The sequence below is a fragment of the Parasteatoda tepidariorum genome, chromosome 11 (assembly GCF_982258835.1).
Source record: "Parasteatoda tepidariorum strain Cologne lab strain chromosome 11, Ptep-v5.0, whole genome shotgun sequence".
NCBI lineage: Eukaryota > Metazoa > Arthropoda > Arachnida > Araneae > Theridiidae > Parasteatoda > Parasteatoda tepidariorum.
Window position 1 is genome coordinate 80,015,776 of NC_141765.1, and position 21,402 is coordinate 80,037,177.

A 21,402-nucleotide genomic window follows, 5' to 3' on the forward strand; every position below is an offset into this window, starting at 1 on the left:
ATACCAGCTTTCACTTCGAAAATTTTCGCACAAGTTTTTTATTTCTTTGGTGAGCTTGTCAAACTCTCTTTTATCTGCAAGATTTCTATATTTTTGCCTCTGCTTCCTAACGATGCAGTTTTTGTAGCAGATTTTTCTCTTTCATGTCTTTAGGGAGTTTGTGATAGTATTATTAGTGATTGTTGTGGCTTCATTCTGGATGTTCCTTTTCACTATTCTTGTACTACAAGGTACTTTTTTGAACTATTGATTACTTCGTTTTGGTGAGAGAATTTGAAAGGATCAGTCAGAGTGAGATGTTTATTAGAAAGACATGGCGATGAAAGGGAAAATAAGCGGGTTCAGTTGGATGCTTTCATTCTTGTTGTTCACTCTCCATATGGTATTTTTAACATTGAGATAACAGTTCGTATTTTCAGGAATTTTGATTTATTTCCAGGTTTATTGCATATAGCTGTAAATTTAATGAAATTCTTATCGTTCCGGTATAATGGAATGGACAACTCTTCCATCTCTAGAAGTGGAGCTGTAAAACGTGATGCCGAGACTTCTTTTTACGAAAATGGCAGTACCGCCACAGTTTGTATCTTAATTGCATATTTTGCGCGAGTTTATGGGCAATATACTTTTACATTTAAACAAACATGTAATGGGTTTTTGTAGGAGATTTTTTTTATTTACCTCTTATTTGTATTTATTTTTAACGTATTGCATTACAATACTAACCAATTGATACTCAAACATAAACTAGTATAATCCGGTTTCAGCAGCAGCGTCAAAACAATAAAGCTATAGAGTGTCGCCTTATTATTAAGATTTTACATAGAATCTTCCAGTGCGTCTAAGAACTTATCCAGTTGATCTTTGCCTCACTTAATGCTTCTCGTTGGGAGATGGCAAGCTGAGGCCGAGTGAAAGAAATTTTGACAATGGGCCACTGTGCCTCATCTATTTTTGTAGTTCTCGAATCAGACAGGTGCATTGGTCAGGTGTCCAAGGATGTATATATCCTTGTAATTAGCCTCTCTTTTCAGCGTCACCAGACAAAGATAAAGCTTCATTGTTTTACCGTCATTCTTCTGACTTTGATAACTTGAGGGAATTTTTCTAACAAAATTTTATGTACATCTTCATCAGAGAAAATTAATGGAACATATCTTATAATCTCTCTAAGGTGGCGTTCGGAGGGGAGTGAATAGATATAGAAGCCTATTTCCTTATCTTGTTGGACTTCTATTTAACGAACTTCCATTTTGCGAATTTCTCAATTTTGAGAATTTTTTACAGGAACCAAGAACATTTTGGAAATTTCTTTGTAAAATAACTTGCAAATAGCGAAGTCAATTTTCTATTGAACGAAATTTTCTTTGAGATCCACTTTCCCTATTTTCCAAAATATTTCGGAACATTTCAAACTTGTTTACGCATTTTATGGGGAAAATGACCTTAAATTGATTTCTGAAGCCACTTCACTTTTAGAGAAAGAGGTGAAATTCCTTTCCCTTTCTGTTTACATTTCAAACAAAAAACTCATACAAAAGTAACGGATTTTATCAGTAACAATTAAACTTAAGAAAGCATGTGGTTATGTATGTTTAAAATTACTTTACAGTTATAATTTTATACAGAAAATGAATGCGGCTTTAATTTTATACATAAATTTTGTTTTTTTTTTAGTTGAAAATGTATGTAGCATGATAGTGTAACACTGGATAATATTTTGCTCTATTCTTGCTTTCAATGCAGATTTCTTTTATGGTTAAGATTTATAAAATAAATAGTAGATACTAGTTAACAAGATAAAGGTGCATCAATTGCTATTTTAGTTATGTCTGGTGTTTTTGAATTTAAAACCTGTTTTGTGTTGTTTAAGTATTTCAAAAGAGGATTTTCTACTTAACGAATTTTCCATATAACGAACTTATTATCGGGATTTAGCGACTTCGTTACATAGAGGTCCGATTCTGAATAGTTTTATGAGCTATTTCCGTCCTAGGTTTAATAGTAAACTTAGCATACGACTTTTTTGCTGTATAGTCATCAGTAATGTTATTTTCTTTGGCATATTCGTAGAAGGCCTTATAGTCAAATAATTATTGGAGGATGTTTTACATTTTTCTTTGTAGACTGGAAAAATGTTTCATTTGTGGCAGTTTCCACGTGATCGTCCATGTCCTCAGGTGTAAATGTAACGTACGTTTTGCTTGTAGCATTTAGTTTTTCGGGTGATGCCTTTCTCTTTTTGTGGATGTTTTCCACTGAGTTATCTGTTTCCATTAGCATCCTGATCTTGACATACCTTCGTCTAGGTTGATCCGTTGACTTCTTCGTCTAATCCTAGCTTGTTCTTAAGAGTGAAGCTATATTCATTGCCATTCCTAACCTTATTGGACACTCCCAGGCCGCCCGTGCGGCTCCGGCGTCCCTGTCGATGCCGCAAGGGTGCCGGATAGTCCCGCAACTCATGAACGTGGCTCGGCCGCTTCCCCCATTTCCGGTTCGAAGAGCCCTGATAAGGGCTGAGGTGAATGGGCGGAGAAGGAACTGCATGCCCGACTGCCCGGAAGACTGAACCCGCGACACTCGGACTGGCTCACGGTCTCATAAGCTGATGTTTATTCAAATGAATATAATTCTTCTAAAATGGGTGAATTCATAATTATATTATTATTATAATAAATTCGAAACACTTCTAAACCAAATTAGGCAAGTTATTATTATTTTTTTTTAACTTTATGCGTGATGTTTAATTTTATATGTTTTGGTTTTAATCTTATGTGTTTATGTTTTAATTTTATGCGCTTTATTTAATTTTATTTGTAATTGCCCTTTTACACAATTTAGTTTAAAAGTTTTAGATAATGCTTCTTAAAAACTATAATATTATACGATATTCACTCTAAGCGTGAACCAACGATTGTGCTCTGTACGACAAGAAGTGAAAATTAAATTTTGAAACAAATGTTTAAACCTTTGCTAACGGTTGGTACTATAAATGGACTAGAATAACTTCATCAGGCTAAACGCCGTGAGCAAAAGGTTAGCCTGACTCTTAAAATGGACAAATTTCTAAAGACTACGTGAAAACTAGAATTAAATTAGCACGTACTCCTTGAAGTAAAGTTTCAATGTTTTTTTATTCAATAGCAGCCCTTTATTTACCCTTTAAATAATTAAACCTATTTACAAACAATTTAATATTGTGCTTAAAACAGTAGTACTTTTTTTTCAGATACAAAGAAAGCACATAGTCTCCAATTTCTGCAAATATTTTTCTGCGATACTAAATTCCTCAATTACGGCAGAAATTAACTTATTTTTGCTCTCATTTATAAACATAAATACATAAGTATCAGATTATTTACATGTTTTATTAGTTTATATATTCTGATGGTTAAAATCCTTTTAAAACACATTCTTAATCGAAGAACCAAAAAAATTGCTTTTTTTTGCTACATAGTGACTGTTGGTTGGCACGTAGAAGAAAAAATAGCGTTGCTTTGTTAAGATTTAAAATTGATATACAGTGTTTTCTTTAATATTTTATTCGAATTTAATTTAAAGCATTAAAACAGCTGATTGCGAATTGTCAGGAATTTTATAGTAAAAATTTCAATTTCTCCGCCTTTTAACAATTTTGCCTGATCCAGAATCGTAAAATTTGTGCTGTAAAATTTGAAAGCAACGCAACTTTTTCAGGAATAAACTGTGTTGTTGCTTAAATACTCATGAATACGGTTAGAGTATATTCTAAAAAAACTAGTTAAAAAAAAAAAAGAGTTATCTATCAGTTTTTTATCAGAAAAATTCTTGAAAATATATTCCTTTTTTATTTTCCCAGGTGTAAATGATCAAAGAAAATATTATTTCATTTATGGGCTAAGTAGGTACTTTTATTTACGTCGCTCTAGAGCTGCACAATGGGCTATTGGCGACGATCTGGGAAACATCCCTGATATGTTCCGAAGACTTCCCATTGCAATTTCGATTCTTTTCAGAGGGGATGGCGCCTCTGCTTTGGTAGAAAGACGACCTGCGCGCAAAGTCGATCACTTTACAGTAGAACAGTTTTACGAGGACGAATACCGCTCACCCTCGGTCCCTACGCAGACTAATTAAAGTGATCACCCACTCGCTCACTGTCCTTTGCTAGTGATGCTTAATTTCGATGCTCTAATGGGAACAGCGATCATTCCACTGTGAGTATTTCGAAATTTCATTGACAAAAGCAAAAGCCAGTGTCACCCCCTCGTTTCGGTAAATTCTCTAGTTAAGGTCCTTTTTGCATTCTTATTGCACTTGACCACCTAACTTAATAGAATTTGGATTATCTCTGAACTATTTTCTTGCGATTTTGTTATTGATCGATTCTCTGAAATATTTCATCAATTATACGGGAGTTATTTTAAAGCTTGAAAAAAAATGCCGTAAAAATGTTAATGAAAAATTTAAGTAAAAAAAAAAATTACATTTTAAAAAATTTTCGCGAATCGCAGCCTTTCGAAAAATGAACGCTTTATAAAAAAAAAAATAGTTACAATTTTACTGAAATTCGCCTCCCAACAAATCCTTTAGTATGTTTAACTAATACACGTTTCCATCATACAATTTTTCATAAAGTAGATAAAATCTTTTCCCGAAATTTGTAAATATTTTTTTTCAAAATAAAAGAACGTTAAAAAAATGTGAATAAAACACAACTGAAAGTACATAAATAGACAGATTTATCCACGTTATTTTATGCTACACAAAATATATTCTTTGTTGAAATCATTTCAGATAAAATTCTTTTATATCGTCTAAGAGACGTGAATGAAAGATGCACTTTAATATAAATTTTACTCATTTTTATAAATATCTGAAACATATTTATTCAATACAGGGTGTCCTAAATTAAATTAAGATTTTCAAAAATTATAACTAGATAACGATAAGAATCAAGGTAAGATTTCCTAAGAAAACAAATTTTGCAATAAATGCATGTGATGAGCCATACATTTTCCCATTTAGAATTCCAGCTTTTAGTTCGAAAATTTTCTGAAAGAAGGCGCTGTGACCTATTTTTTTTCATTTTGTTTTGACTGGATTGATTTCATGAAGCGTTTATGATAGCTGAATTCTGATCGAGAGTATTTGTGTATTCTTTTGCTCAGTTGTCCAATTGTTGTTGGTTTTACAACTGATAGTGGACATTTTGAAAGTTTTATAATGTCATTCATTAAAAGATTTCGAAATTCTCAAATTTCTGATTTTCAAGCCTTTTTTAAGACAGTATTTTATAGCATTTCTATCTGCTGCGCTATTAGTTGAAAACTAGTTGTCCACTAAAATTCGACTTTTTTTTTTCTTTGGAAAGTATAAACTCAAGATTTTTTTTATGAAAAGCTTAGTTATATTATTATAGAAGATAGCTGAAAACTCCTCACCTCTCCTCTATACGCTTATCTGTTTCATTCTTTTTTCTTTCTTTTTTTTTAAAAAAAACTTTTTTAACCGTCGTTGAGCAGCGGACCCAATATTTGGGTTTCCGAATACTAATGTTCAACTACGTAGACTTGTATTTTTGAACCCCATCCCGAAGACAAGGGAACTCCTGGATCATGTATTGGGAGAAATTTGCCTTCGTGGAGGACTTTTTGATGGAACTAACCCGCATTTGCGTTACATGAAGAGGAAGACCACGAGAACCTTCTACGTTTAGCCTGACGGCTAGGAGACTCTTACCCATGATCCTTCTACCACTGAGGATATTTCAAGTCAGCACTGTGATCAGTGCAAGCCGGAAGCGGATCTACCAGCCATCGTTGGGATTCGAAACGCTCTATCCCCTGAGCACGACTTTTGAGGAAAATGGGGGAGAATTGAATTTTTTCCAGACAAGCAAGTAATGCCGTTGTATTGAATGAGACTGATTTCGAGACGATCGGATTATTGGAGTTATAAGAGTTTTAGGAATAAGAAGTGCAAATTTGTACTTTTATCAATTTACTTATCTGATATTTCTATTGAAACAAGTAAGACATTGACTCTGCATCAAATGAAACTATACATTAGTCAATGAAACAAATTGTTTAAAAATTGCAATTTTACTTCATTTGACACTTAAGTATTGACTTTACATTGCTCCCCAAGGACTATCAAAGCATTTAAGGTGCAAATGAGAAGGTGAATAAATTTTGAGCAGACTAAATATGCCATTCTCATTTTATTCCCATTTAAATCTGAAAGAGTTTAAGCAAACAAGCTTTAAAAAATAATGTAAGTTTATACATATGCTTGCATATTCCTTCAAATGTATCTTATGTAAATTATATTAATTAATGAGATGTAATTTATTGAGTAAAAGGAAAAATGACTTTAAATGCTTTTATATTGTTTCTATCTTAATTTTTTTTTAAATTACGATTTAACAAAAACTTGTCGGCAATTTCAAATTTAGTTCATAAAAAAATATCAATATTTTCTTGTCTTTTGCAGTGCGTAATTTTTTTAATTATTAAACCAGAGCAATTTCTTATTCTGGAGCAATTTCTGCCCCAGAATATTATACTTATAATTTTCCAGAGAAATCTCTATTTTGGGATATTTTTTTTAACAAATTTTATAAGAAAGATTGACATCAATAAATTAATATGTTAGAAAATTTAAGATTTGGAAGTATTTTACTTTTTTATAATAATCAGCAAAAAATAAAAGGTGCATTTATTTATGAAATTTATGAATACAATTTTAAAGTTTTACAATCTTAAAGATCGAAATACTTTGCAAAATTACTTATAATTTATTTATTATTATTACTTTATAATTATTACTGAGCTAAATTTTTTTGTCCTATTTTAATATTATATGCGTTGTTTATTTGTAAATAATTGCAGTGTTTGTGTTTAGATTATTTCCGCTTTGACTTTAAATGTATATCATGCGATTCTGAATGAATTCTTTACAACCTATTCTAAAATAAAAATGTTATGAATGTGCCAATAAATTATAATTTCTTTATTTGATTCTTTTCTGCAATGATATAACATATTTTTATTTGTCTCTTATTCGTTTCCGCATTAACATGTATCATTTCTTATTTTCAAATGTATGATTAAATCTAATATTTGATTACATATTAGAAAATAATATATTATATACTTAAACAAGCTTTATTCTTTTGATGTTAAAAATAGTTATGATGAATCAAGATTTAGAATTAAAAGAAAAAAAATTCTTATTAAATCATTTTCTATTATGAAATACACATATATTGCATCATAAAAAGCATCTAAGAGTCCTCCTACATGTTCATGTTATTGAGTTATAACGTGATAAATAACATTGATTTATTCTAATAAAAAGCTAAAAATTCACCCCTTAAAAGTATTTAAGTGCTATTAAATTAGTTAAAGCAAAAATATTTTACGTCGCTCAAAAATTTGAACTATTTTTTAAAGTTTTCTCTTAATGCAAATCTGAATACCGCGTTATCATATGGTTCGATAACAGTTCCGATGATGACGTCACAAACCTACTGAGAAGCCTTGATTCTCGGGGGCTATGGTTATGTTCGGTAGAGAATCAGTGGTGTCATCTATATTTGAATGTAAGAAATATAAATTTTAAATTTCGGAAAAAAGGAAAATAATTAGGTCTATAAGTATTTATGAAGCAGAACAAATGTTGATTTATAAATTATAGTAATTTAAATTAGTGAATATAAATAATAAAGAGGTATTACCATTAATAAAATTAATCTTTGGTAATATGATTTAAAAATAAATTAAAATATATTTAAATAATAAACTGTCATTTTTTTAACATTAGATACGAATCGTATCTAATAATATAAAAATAATAATTTAATATTTAAATATATTTTAATTTATTTTTAAAACATATTACTAAATATTAATTGAATTAATATAAAAACCTTTTTATTACATTAATAAGGTTAATTTATTTTTATTTCATGTAACTAAACATTAATTTAATAACTCCGGCTACTAATACATATTAAAATATATATTTTATGAATCATATCTAATGTTATAACAATGCATTTATTTAGCATTATTATATATTTATTTATCCAACTATTATTTTCAAAAATAATTTTAATCAACATAGAGAATGAAGTGAAAGATCCAGATATTGAATATATTGAGCAAACAACTATAGCAAAAGATACAACTGAGTCTACTTCATTAGAAAACATCATGCTCTGGATACTCAAAGTATGCATACAATTATTATTTTTTTTTCATTGCATACAATTATTATTTGAATAGCAAAAATCTATTTGAAATTTCTTTTTCAGATTTCACAAAAAGATCACTCCCATAGTAAGTTTCATTTTGTTATTTTTTTTTTAAATTTATTCAATAAATAATATTTGAAACTATACTTAAAATGATTGTTGAATTTCGTTAAGGTCGGAATCAAGGACCTCAAATGATTGTTATATATCATTTATAAAATCAGAATGAAAGTATAAAGTGACGGAGTATAAAATGAGGAATTTCAGTCTCGTATTGGAAAAATTAGCTCAAAATAGTTCATTGTAAAAATAAAAATAAAAAACATTATATGAAAGAGGAACTCTAGGGCTAACATAGCAGACTGAAGTCCTTCGCTGATCCGAGCCGAAACCTTTCCTAATCAATGACCCCTACTTTAAATGGTTATATCTCGTCTGAACCTGTAACGGTGACTATAATGAGGTATAACTATTTAAAGTAGGGGTGAGGGGTCACTGTCTAGGACAGTTTTCAATTCACGTCAGCGAAAGAAACTGAATCTTTTTCATCTGTCTAGAGTGAAGAGAGGATACCTTCCCTCACTATTCTTGTTTCCATTCTTGTATTCTTGCCTCAGACTTTGTGGACGGGGGGAGTTCTTGCCGTAGACAAACAATAGCGAAACTTTAAAATATCTTTGATCTGGGGATTGCGGGGTCCTGGCTTCGTCAACATTGTATAGCCACCCCAAAACCAAAAAAAAAAAAAAAAAAAAAAAGGATTTGTCCATCTGCTGGTTTAGTTATTAATTTTTCAATCTTAATAATCTAACTAAATTTTTGTGTTTTTTTGCTTAAAATGGGAATCCAATGGAAGATTTGATTGATTATGCTAATGATCACTTTCCGTTGGGAAATTATTATTACTCTTTGAGTAAGGTTGCTTTCGATTAATTTTTTTTAATAATATCGATTAAGTGCTTTATTGGTTTTTTGTTAAAATTTTATTTTTATTTTAAAGTTAGTTAAAATTTTAAAAATACCGGCTATCTTTGAATTTTGCTATTTAAAAATTTTCGGCTAATTTAGTTTACATTTTTATTTTCTTTTAATTTTAATTTCTTCAGTTTAAAATAAAAATGTGTGTCCCTTACTCTCAAATTCTTTCGACAGCAATTATATTTAATAATAATAAATAACTAACTAAAAAAATTCTTTGTATAAATTCGCGTTTAGATTAAAAAAATGTATACTTGCATGAAAAACTGTTTTGATCCTCTTGAATAGTTCCAATGATGAAGTATACTATAATTGAAAGCTATACTGCAGCTATATATTTCGATCACTCTTATGAGCAGCCTATAATGTACTTATTTTCTAAATTGCAGCAAAATCGTTCTCCAAATTACAATTCGATTGCCATAGAATGCACATTAAGTTGCTCAATCTGTCGAATGCTCATAAGTATAAACTATTGTGTACTAATTTCACAAAATGCAGTTACCAATTTCCATGTTTTTAGGGTCCAAAGCGTCCAATTCCCTAAATTCATCGGAGGGAAATATATATATTCAAAGAAATTAAGATTTGTGTCAGATTTCTAAATTTAAAATGTAATCTGTAGAATTAAATTTTTATTTAATTTTATAACTGTTGTCGATTCAATTTTTCGGATTTCTGACAACTCCAACACCATAGCCTTGTAATTTTCAACTCTATCAAGTGAACTCCTAGATCAAGTACTGGGAGAAATTTACCTTCGTGGAGGACTTTTTGATGGAACTAACTCGCGTTACACAGTGAGGAAAGCCACGGAAACTTGCCACGGTTAGTCTGAAAGCAAGAAGACTAACTCATGATCCGTCTACCATTGAAAATATATTACTTCAGCACTGTGGTTGGTGCAAGCCGAGTGCGGAATTCGAATTGACCTGCCATTATTGGGATGCGAACCCGGTTCACCTCTTTGGAACGCAAACGCCTGGTTGGCAAGGCGCTGGACTCGCGTTTGTGAGAATAGGAGTTCGAATCCAGCCAGTTGAAGAATCCCCGGTGCAGTAAACGGTGATTGGTGCACCTTGAATCTGTCGGGTAACAAAGTCCTCCATGTTTCCATTATAAATGATGCTTCTGGGATTACAGAATAGGAGACACGTCGTTCTCTGGTTTAGGTCGAAATTACAATCTTTGGATGAATGAATGGTTGAATGTATGAGTCCGCTCTATTGGGTGTGATGTATGGGTGTGGTAGAAGTCAAATTCTTGGCTACAGATGGAGCCACTAGAAAACAAAAACATCTGCTGCCCTTTCCGTAATGACCTACGATAACAGCAACAAGGTTTCGAACCATTAGAACTACTGAAATTCTTCGATTAATAATAAGTAATAAATAATCATTATTACTGCATCGATGTCTTTGAATAAAAGACAATTATATCAAAACAGTTTTTTGATTCGTTAAAAAAATCTTTAAAATTTTGAGAAATAGACAAAATGTAAAATTAATATTAAAGAGTCAAAAGTTTTGACCGCTCATCTGAATAACTCTTGGAATCATATAATAATATTTATCGCTAATCCCTTCCCTATTTTCATGGTCAAAAATTTAAAACCGTGGATAAAAGTAGGTGTGTATTATAAAAATAAGAGTGTTTTTGTGTCTAGTTTCATAACTTATCTAAAATATGGTTTTTATGAATTAGCATATTAATTGTCATCCATTTGCATTTAATTTATAAAAATCCGATCATTATATTAAAAGTTATTTAAGGCACATTTTTTTGACCCGTTGAGTCTCATATCATTCACTTTTTGAGCCATTATTTTTGAAAGTTACGCAAATTTATTTGGAGCTAAAAAAGTAGTTTATTTATTTGTTATTTTTTTTAACGATATTAATGATCATTTTTGCATTTTCATATTTTATCAAATTATAATGTTAAAAACATCATCCAAATTGAGTTACCATTTCCAGTTTCTTCAATTTCATTCAAACACTAAAACTTAAAGCAAATCGGTTATATAGCACTTTTCAAGTGAAATTAGTCCACTTTCAGAAATAATGGCACATTTCTGAATGGCACTTACCAAAAAACATTGAAAAAATCTTAACTATTCATTACTCCATGTTAAGAATATTTTTTCAAAACTCGTAGAAAAAAGTATAAATAAGAGCGATTATTTATCAATATTCTTTAAAAAGAAAATAAAACATTCACAAGGCGTCCCGTAATCGCCACTCACTATGTAAATTTTTGGAATTCTAGTCTTAAAAAGGGTAAAAGAGAAATATATACACATTAATGATAGGAAATCAATATATTTAAATAGTAAAAGTAATTTTTTTTTTAATCTGACAAAATAGTTACGAAATAAGCAGGATACAAAAATGTTTGCCAATTATCGGACACATCTTCAAGTTTCATCCGCATTTAAGAGCATCCTGGAAAACTCTCGTTGCCAACTTGAATTTGAAACATCATACTAATCCATCTCCCTCAGTGTTGATATTGGGTACTTAAGCATACGATGACATCTTGTTCGTATTTCTGGCATTTTGATCACTAACCATAACATTTCAGATTTGTTATGATCCAGGGCTTTTCCTATCCTATTTCATACCTATATAAGCTGTCCAACTGTATGTTGTCCGTACTGTCCTGACCTTCTTAGATACAAAACAATCCTCGCAGTTGCCTTGGCCAACACATTGATCTTTAAAACATTGAAAGTAGTTAATGGTTGCCTAGTGATTGACTCGTAACTACTTGCCAATTACAACAACCAACCACAGTGCTGACGGGAAATATCCTCATTAGTAGACGGATCATGGGTTAGTCTCCTTGCCTTAAAGCTAACAGTGGAAGGTTTTCGTTTTTTTCCTCTCCCTGTAACGTAAATGCGGGTTAGTTCTCACAAAAAGTCCTCCACAAAGGCAAATTTCTTCCAATACTTGATCCACGAGTTCCCTTATCTTCTGGATTGGGTTCAAAATTACAAGGCAACGTAGTTGAACATTTGTAGTCGTAAACCCAAACATTGGGTCGGCTGTTCAACGACGGTTATAAAAGATAAAATTATAAAGCATTCCATACAACCTTTGTTTAACTTCTTGTACAGACGGAAAAATGCTATTATTATATATATATATATACGTTATGTTTGAGAGAAAAAAATGTATGTTTAACTATATGTTCAATAACTACCATTCTGATATTTGTATTCCTTTTTTAATGCAGTAATTTTAGTGTTCAGCAGTGTATATTTAGAGTGGTAATAACGAAACTTCATGCTATTTTGCAATAACATTCTTTATTTCTTCTCTTCGATCTAAGGATTGGTTATATTATTAAAAAGTGATTCAGTTAGAAACAATTTTAAACGAGCGTTTAAGTAGAGTATAAAAACTCTCTTTTTTTTTTCCAGATTCAGAAGAAGGGGTTTATTTTTATTTATCAGCCTTACCCCTTTTTGCCAGTCCTATTATACTATTTAGGCTTTTAAAACATCACTTTTTGACCTGCCGTAGTCGTACCACTGTATCAACTTTAAAAGGAACATTATCTCAAAAAGAAATATCATTTCGAAGGCGTCGAGGGAAGTTACTTTTCTCTAGTTTACGCAGAAAAGAAAACTCTGGTGAAGCTGCTGATATTCTTGCTTTTCAAAGAGAACTTCTCAACTTGCCAACATATGATACAAAGGTTAGTAAATATTATAGAGATTTCAATCATTATTCGAATCAAATATTTGAAATTAGGTTTCATCAGTTTTTAGGAAAGTTGGATTTTTGTCACATAAAATATGTGAGATCTGTCTAACCAGAATGATTTCACGAGCCACTTTGATCACAGCGGTCTTACTTATGGTTAACATGCTTTTAAAAAAGTGTAATATAAATGATACCGGATAAATATGAAATGGTGGCAGTTTATGGAATGCCTAGGTATTGTATGTAATGCCGGATGTTTTTAGGCAAGGTATGAAATGTTACATACTTTCCCTAGGGATTGTATACAATACCTAAGCATTCTATAGAATGACAAAAGCTATTTAGGCAAAGTATGAAAAAAAAAACGTCCTGATGAGGTTATTATGTAAATGATGTGCATTTCTCAAAAATAAAAATGTTATTCTGAAAAAATAATGAGATTGCCATTAAAAAAAATTATTCAAAATGCGTAAAGAAAAATGAAAGTTGTACAAAACGTAATTTATGTCTTTCTTATTAAGGGAAATCGTGATATTCGAAACAAATCGGAGATGTATTTTATACTTGCCGGTTTCTCATTTGGAGAGTGCCTAGGAAATGTGCGAAATATAAATTGTTTCATACATTGCCGGCCAGTTTTAGGCATTCTATACAATGCCTAGGCATTCTATAGAGTGCCGGATTTCAAACTTTGCCAGTAACATGAACGCTAAATACTGTCATTCAAAGATAATGAAATTTCGAGTTGTGTTGAGTTAAATGTTTGTTTTTCCTTTCCTTCTCTCAATTTTTGTAAATATGTATTTGAGTTGACTCCCACATCTTTGATGGTTTTCTTCTTTGGCATCAGGTAAGAAAGTCTTTTGTAAATTCTTCGTAAATTTTGTAATTAAAAAAAATGTTTTGCAAACATATATGGATCCAAAAAAACTTAAAGCTCGTTCAGAAAAATATTTTAATTTGAAATAGTAGTTAGAAATAGTGATAAAACTAGTTTTTGACGCATTCTCGCGGCAAACCCAACCTTCCAGTATTGTTTGTATTATGATGAGTAATCTTCCACTATTATAAAACAGTTTGCAATTGTTTACAATTTTGTCGAAATAGGAGGCGATAAAGATTCTATTGACGAGAATAGTAGCAATTATAAAGAATTAATTAGATAGGACATGAAAATCCTAAAATTATAAATTATGAAAAATAATTTAAGAAGGTACTGGTGAAAATAAAAATAAAAACCATCTTGGCTTACTTTTTTGTTGTAATCCTTCTATGTAATTTTTCCTGCTGAATCGTATTGCTACACTTTTATACTTTTTATGATAAATGGATATACTAAGGAAATGATTTTAGTACAGGTTCTTAAGTATAAATTTAAAGAGTCAGCTTCCAGTGAATTCGGAATAAATGTAAGTAGTGAATATTGATTTATATTTAAAATTTATTTTGTATAAGTGTTATATATAAATTAAATATATTTAATATGCATAATTTCTAATTTAAAGAAGTTGTTAAAATTAGTAATAATAAAACTAAAAAATATTAGAAAATGTTATAAACAGGCTTTAATAATGCTTAAAGGTTAGCTTTATAGTAAGCACTGATCTCTGCTTGGTATCTGGATTGCTTCAAGTCCATTTTGGTGACAAATGGGGTAAGAGGGAGAATAGGATTACCAGAATTCTAGCTCTATCACTCTTCCTAGAGTGATATTAGGTTCTGGATTGCTGATTTAATGCTTGAAGCCCGTTTTGGTGAAGAATGGGGTAAGAAGGAAAGCAGGGTAACTAGAATTCTCTTCCGTGGGCCCGCCTTATTTCTTGGCGATACCAATAAAAGAAAAGTAGCCAAAATTTATTCATTATAATAAATAAATTTGAAGCATAGTTTCGTTTAACAGTGTGAGAGGTGGAAATCTTAATTAAAAGAATTTCCTAAAATTCAGTTATTTTTTTAGTTAAAATGATTCGGTAGTTTTAAAATAATTCTCTGAGAGTGCTGTCATTTTCATGGAGATCATTGCTAAACACAAACCTGGTGAGTTAGTAAATTTGGCAGGCTTCTCTTCTTACAATTAGATTGTACTATGTTAGCAATCCTTTAGAAAACAGTGGTCAAAATTTGTTTCATATCATTGTTGCTTTCATGGACTATTATGGAGCTCAGAATAACGAAAGGATGATGGACCATAAACTTGTGTTCCCAATTAACCTTAATTTCGGTTTCCATGCACAAACCAAGGCAAAACATTGGCCAAACTTCACCAGAAGGTACAGCTTAAATTTAAGAAAATTATTCTTAATTTTAAATTCAATTTTTTATCGTAATTTAAATTTTTTTTATTTAATATTGTTGTAAACATGTAGTGAAGAGCAAATGCTTCTATAAAAATAAAAGATACGCATGTAGATATGCATGTAGATATTTAACAGCAAAGTCGTGCTAAACATGAATTATTTCAGAACAAAATAGTGAGTAATAGCACGATATTTAGTGGCGTTTATGTGAATGTAATGTTTGTATTAATCATCAAATTGGGGTTGTTTATAGTGACAGTCAAGGGCTGCTGTGAAGAAAAAAAAATGTTTTTGCAAAGGGCAGTATCAATAATTGATCTGCCAAGACCAGAACATGATCTCCAATAAATCTATTGCTGTTTATTGATAGAATGTAATCGACGAGTTAAGTCTTTTGACGCAATTCGAGTAACCCAATTGTGGCGTCACATTATGCCCTGAAAATGAAACACGTTGTTATATTCTAGAGAATGTATTTTTAGAACGACTTTACTCTAACTTTAAATGCTATTATGTGATCTGGTAGATACTCTATCTGTAAATGATGATATCCACACTGTTGTTCTTGCGCCGTTTCGCGTGTCCTCTTTTCAATTGGGTAACTCTTCGCCACTACAATTTTCGAAACTGGTCGTATTAAAATTGTTTACACACACAATTAAAAGACTTAAAGTTTTGAAAATGTATTTCTTATGCTGAAAATAATAATTGTCTTCCTTAGCCACCCGTAGAACGACCTCGCTCCTGCTCAGTACCTAGAGTGGATAACACACATTTACTATCAAGTTATAATACTGTGAACAGCCTTTTTCGAAGTACTATCTCTGAAGAAGAAGAATCCATTTTTGATTTATTTCTAGAATTATCTAAATATTGTAAAGGAGAATTACTTACCCACGCATCTGGAGAATTAAGAGACTTTCTTAATATACTTACTTCACTAGGAGAACACTATGGTGATAAGGCAAGACAACTTTTTTCTGCCTTTGATTTGCAGGTAATTATTTCTATTTTCCCTTCCTCTAACTTATCATTGAGTTAAAACAATATTAAGGCTACAGTGGACACCCAAAATCGTAAATATCCCTCGAAAAATCGATTTTCTAATTTTGAACATTTTATATTAATTAAATGATGCTCTATCACATACAAAAAGAATTTTTCATATTTGAGCAATTACGAGCAAGCTGTAGGCTAGTTTCGTTTTCTTACTTTCATGCCGCACCCCACCCCTTTGTTTACATTTCTACTGTCACCTGAAACCTCATAATTTTTAGTATTTTTACTCATTATTACTCATAATTCAGCATTTCTTACTCATAATTTTTTAATTTCTTTTTATTAGTTTTATAAGTTCTGTGTATATGTTATCAAAATTGATCATTTCAATGAGCAAATTTATGAAAAATAAAATAATTGCATATTTTATGGCAATTTTTTTTAATTCTTTTTATTGTAATAATGTATTCTCAAACAAAAATTTCACATCGAACTGGAAATTTACGTAGTTCTATGCGATATAATTTTGATGACTATCCTATGAAACTTTTTTTGACGCACTCTGTAGATCAATAAAAGAAAAAAACTTGTAGAGAGAAAATTTCAAAATTGGGTGTCACAACTTATTTTATAGTCCTTTCAATGATCCAAAATGTTAATTGGGGGACGATTTCGTGTTTTTTTCTTCCTTTTTTGCCGAAATTTTCTTTTTTTACTCTGTAAGGAAAAATGCGTAAATTTTTTCCCTACAATTTGAAGAGAAACGTAAATCGAGTTGAAATTAGCAAATTATCTTTGAATTTAAGGAAAAATTTAGCTTAAGGACCTTATTTAAACTTGGAAATAAATTATATATGTTCTTTTAAAAAAATTTAAATTTTTCATGTTATACTATGAAAATATGAACGGTACAGTTATGTGTCAAACTATTTTTTTATGATCTCTAATGAAATAGAAACAATCCCTGCTAGTTACAGCAATGTACATTACACTCTGGCCGTAAATGGAGAATTTGTTAGAAAATTTAATTATAAAATAAATGATCTTTCTTTTGTTATTATTTTCAAGCAACATACTAAAAACGCTACCACTAATTTCAGATAAAAGAAACGGAATTTTTTTAACTTATGAATTTAAAAAGTACACGGAGCTTCTAAAATGTAACTGTACAACATGCGCTCATGCACTTCGTTTGAAACACATATTTTAAAAGTAATATCTATATGTTTCACTTATTTTTTACCTTTTCATAATAAAATTTATTTTGTGCGTTTCTGATACATTGATGTTTTGTTTCATTATCGGCACTAGCTAGAGATGGATAACGCTGAAGCTAATTGGTATAAATAAATGTTACGAACTTAGAGCAGATAACAAATTATTCCAACTTTGTTGAATATGATGAAAAGGCTCATATGTTGTAATAATGACATAACGTGATATATTACCTCCTCTCTGTTTTATTCTTTTTTAACTACACAACTTTAATTTCACTAAGAGATGTATAGTTCACTCCTGCTTTTTTTAAATTTAATTTTTTTTAAAAATTAATTTTGTTCTAGGATTACTGAGTGGGACATTCTATACAAAACGTGATTCTAAATAATCAGAAAAGAAAAAAAGAACATGATGTTTTTCATTTTTACAATACATACTTCCCCAGTGTTCAAGAAAGGCGATAATGATTTTATTAAACGATAGTTATAATTTGATTTGGTATTACAATGATTCCGTTCTTTCAGGTTTGATTTCAAAAAGCGGCTAATTTTATAAACCAGTGAGTCTTTTAAATAAATAAAGAAATAAAAATACCTCAAACGATCTTCTTTGAACTGGCAATTTCTTGAACGAAAAAGTTAGTTTAGTAAAAAAAGTTAGCATAGTTTTTTTTTAAAGCTTTTTTTGCGTTATTAAAATCTTCTAATGTCTGATATATATATTTTCTTTGATGTCTGCTATCTTTTGTGCAACATAAGTTTTTTTATGCAACATACAAGTTTTTTTTCCGAATAACTTAGCGGTTATTCCAGTTTCCTCAAAATAAATAGCATATGCGAATTCAGTCTTTCAAAATCTATAAAAATTTGGTTTTGTTTGATAAAAAGATTTTATGTTACAAAAGGTTGCATTTTCCCGCAAGACCTTGAGTATTTCCTAAATGCACTGTATAAACTTTTAATATATCTCAACGCTAAAAATGGTGGCAACTACTTTACATAAAAATGGTTCTCCGTTACACCAAGATTCCAAAAGCCAAAGAGAGTTCTTGGTGGGTGTTTAAAAACACCAAGAGTATTCTTTTGCACTTCTTGTTATATAGTACCTGTTTAGTGTTCGTGATGTATCGATCTATTAATCAGAGGACTGTAACACACATAATAATTTATTTACAAAATTAATGATATAAAAATTGACAAGATCATTGTAAAGTGACAAGGAGATGCGCCCTGCTCCAGAGCTGAATGGCAACAGAATTCTGACAATTGAATTCTGAATAGCAACTGATATTGACTTGAGCGCCGCCTTATGGCTTAATTCTTAACAGTACCATTTTTGTTATTCAGTTCCATTAAAATGTATAATTGCAGTTAGAAATGATACAAAGAGTCAGTAAAGTTAATTTTACGATACAATGTAAAGTAAGAATCATTCCGTTGGGATGCATGTATGCAATATTTCTTAAAATAAAATTAGTTTGACACACAGGACTGAGAGAACATTAATTTGAATTCAGTCAAGGCTTAACGGAAATTACTTAAAGTTAAATATTATAAAAATATTTGATATAATTGAGAGATTTAGGTAATACTAATGAGAACATAAATATCTTATACAACTAAACAACAGATACAACTATACAACTATGTAACATTCTACAACTAAAAACATGCATGTATTTTGTAACAGTTTGTATGAGTAGTTTGTCAAATCAGTTGAACAAGAAGAATGAAATTACTTGACCAATAATTGAACACAATCGATATTCTTGATTAATCAGTAAAGAGGGTTAAAAATTACTAGGAATTAAATAGTCTATGACCAGTCTGTCAATTCAATCAGACAAGAAGAACTCATATTTCACCACTGCAAACGCCATCCTGGCCGCCATATTGTCATTGTCTTGAAATCGCACAATTATTCGCCTTTAAACTTTTAATAAGGTTCGCAATCATTTGTAAGGAGTTTAAGACATGCCCTACCATCATTTCTCTCTTTAGTTAAAAAGTTTAAGTATACAATAATTATTCACCAAATTTACGGACCCCCGAAAAACACAGCCTATTTCACCACCGAATTATTAGCGATGAAGGGAGTAAAAAAAGCATCTGAAATTGGTTATGCGTTATCAATTATTGGTGTTATTTACTCCCTTTAAAATGGGTGTATGAGAGTTTGTTTCGGTATTAACTTGGAATAAAATTATCATACATACAATTGTTAGAGTTTTTCAACACTAGATTCAGATAAGCATCGTTTTTACGGGATAGAAAAAAAATTCAAAGCAATATTCAAAGCAATAATTCAAATGTTAAGAAAATAACAAGTATATTTCTATCATTTCGTATACTTTTACAAATATATTAAAAACAGTACAGTAACCATAGATTCAGTAGAGCAACTAAAAAACACCGTGTACTTTCATGAAATTATTTCTGTTTTCTGGTGGACAAACTCTGAATTACACTTTACAAGTCAAGAAGCCTACCATACTGGTGTCTTGTTGATTAATTAACGGCGCCTCTGTAGATAAGTTTGTTTACAATGTAAACTCTCTAACGTTCTTTTATTTTTAAGCTATCTTTATTTATAGGACAGTATAGTTATAAAAATTATTTTTACTCCAGCTTATTATACGTTTACTCATACCGTTCAAACAATAATGATTTAGCCAGACAAGTAGCGCTGCTCTATTTAGTTTCGATAACCTCTGCTTACAGTGTAAAACCGGGTACTACGTGTTCCGGAATCTTTCCCCCTTGATGTGTATTTATGCTGGGCCCATGAAAGCTGCAGTACTGCGGAGGAAGAAGATAGCTACATAAGAATGTGATCAAAGGTTTTTCGGGCCTCAAGCCAAAGTTTATTACGCGTCCCATCCTCAAAGTACAAAAAGCCTCATTTCGTATTTTGTAATATTTTAAAAGACCCTTAATTCCAAATTGTAGTTTTGATATACTTTATTTTATACTTTATAACTATGGTTGAAGAGCCGACAGAATTCTCAGTTTACGGTTATCAATGTTCAACTCCGTAGCCATGCAATTTTGAACCCAATCCAGGGGACAAGGGAACTCCTGGATCAAGTATTGGGAGAAATTTGTTTTCGTATATGAATGTTTGATAGAATTAACCCGCATTTGTGTTTCATGGAGAAGAAAACCATGAAGACCTCCCACGGTTAGCCTGACGGCAAAGGGACTCTAACCCATGATCAGTCTTCCACTGAGGATATTTTACGTCAGCACTGTGGTCGGTGCGAGCCGGGTGCGAATTCGAATAAACCAGCCTTCGCCGGGATTCGAATCCGGGTCACCTCATTGGGAGGCGAGCGCTCTATCTCCTGAGCCATCATGCTTCTAGTTTTGATATAGATAAAAAGAAGTTATTTTCTTTTGAAAAAACACTAATTTTTTATAGAGAATTTTGGTCAGCCTTTTTTCTCTTCCACGTGAGTCAGCCTTGACTACAACACGTGTAAATTATACATATAATTTTCTTAAATATAAATTTGAAATTTCTGCTAAAATTTTACGGAAATTCTAGTATTTCTAAATTTCCTATAGAGTCATTAAGTATTCCCGGTTTGTTTCACTTTTTCTGAAAAAAAATTCTATTTTAAGAAGGTCTTTTCGAAACTGATATTTTACACACAACTAAACAACAAATATCGTAGGTTAAATGAAATAGGTCTGCTTTAACAGGCCTTCTAAACCCTGTATTACTCAACCTTTCCCTATGCGTACTAACTCGATACAATAGAAAACATAATACGAATTCTATGATACCGTGAAAGGAGAATCCTGTAATCACGATCCTGAACAGGCTAAGACACCAATCTTTTAACATCTCATTTATTATCCATAAAACTATGGGGACATTCAAATTTGGATTCCTTTGTCAACAAAAATAAGCAAATCATTCTCCCATAAGAAAGTCCCCTGTTTTCTGTTCA

At 30.9% G+C, this 21,402-nt stretch overlaps 1 protein-coding gene across 1 annotated transcript in view; it reads left to right on the plus strand.

Annotated features, from left to right (window-relative positions):
• The window catches only part of LOC107439832 (1-phosphatidylinositol 4,5-bisphosphate phosphodiesterase epsilon-1), a 232,922-nt gene that overhangs the window by 114,805 nt on the left and 96,715 nt on the right, over window positions 1–21,402 (plus strand). The window contains exons 9-12 of the mRNA XM_087155060.1: window positions 8,113–8,219; window positions 8,303–8,327; window positions 12,648–12,925; window positions 15,952–16,227. Coding sequence (XP_087011186.1) covers window positions 8,113–8,219; window positions 8,303–8,327; window positions 12,648–12,925; window positions 15,952–16,227 — 686 coding nt within the window. The remainder of the gene's footprint in view (window positions 1–8,112; window positions 8,220–8,302; window positions 8,328–12,647; window positions 12,926–15,951; window positions 16,228–21,402) is intronic.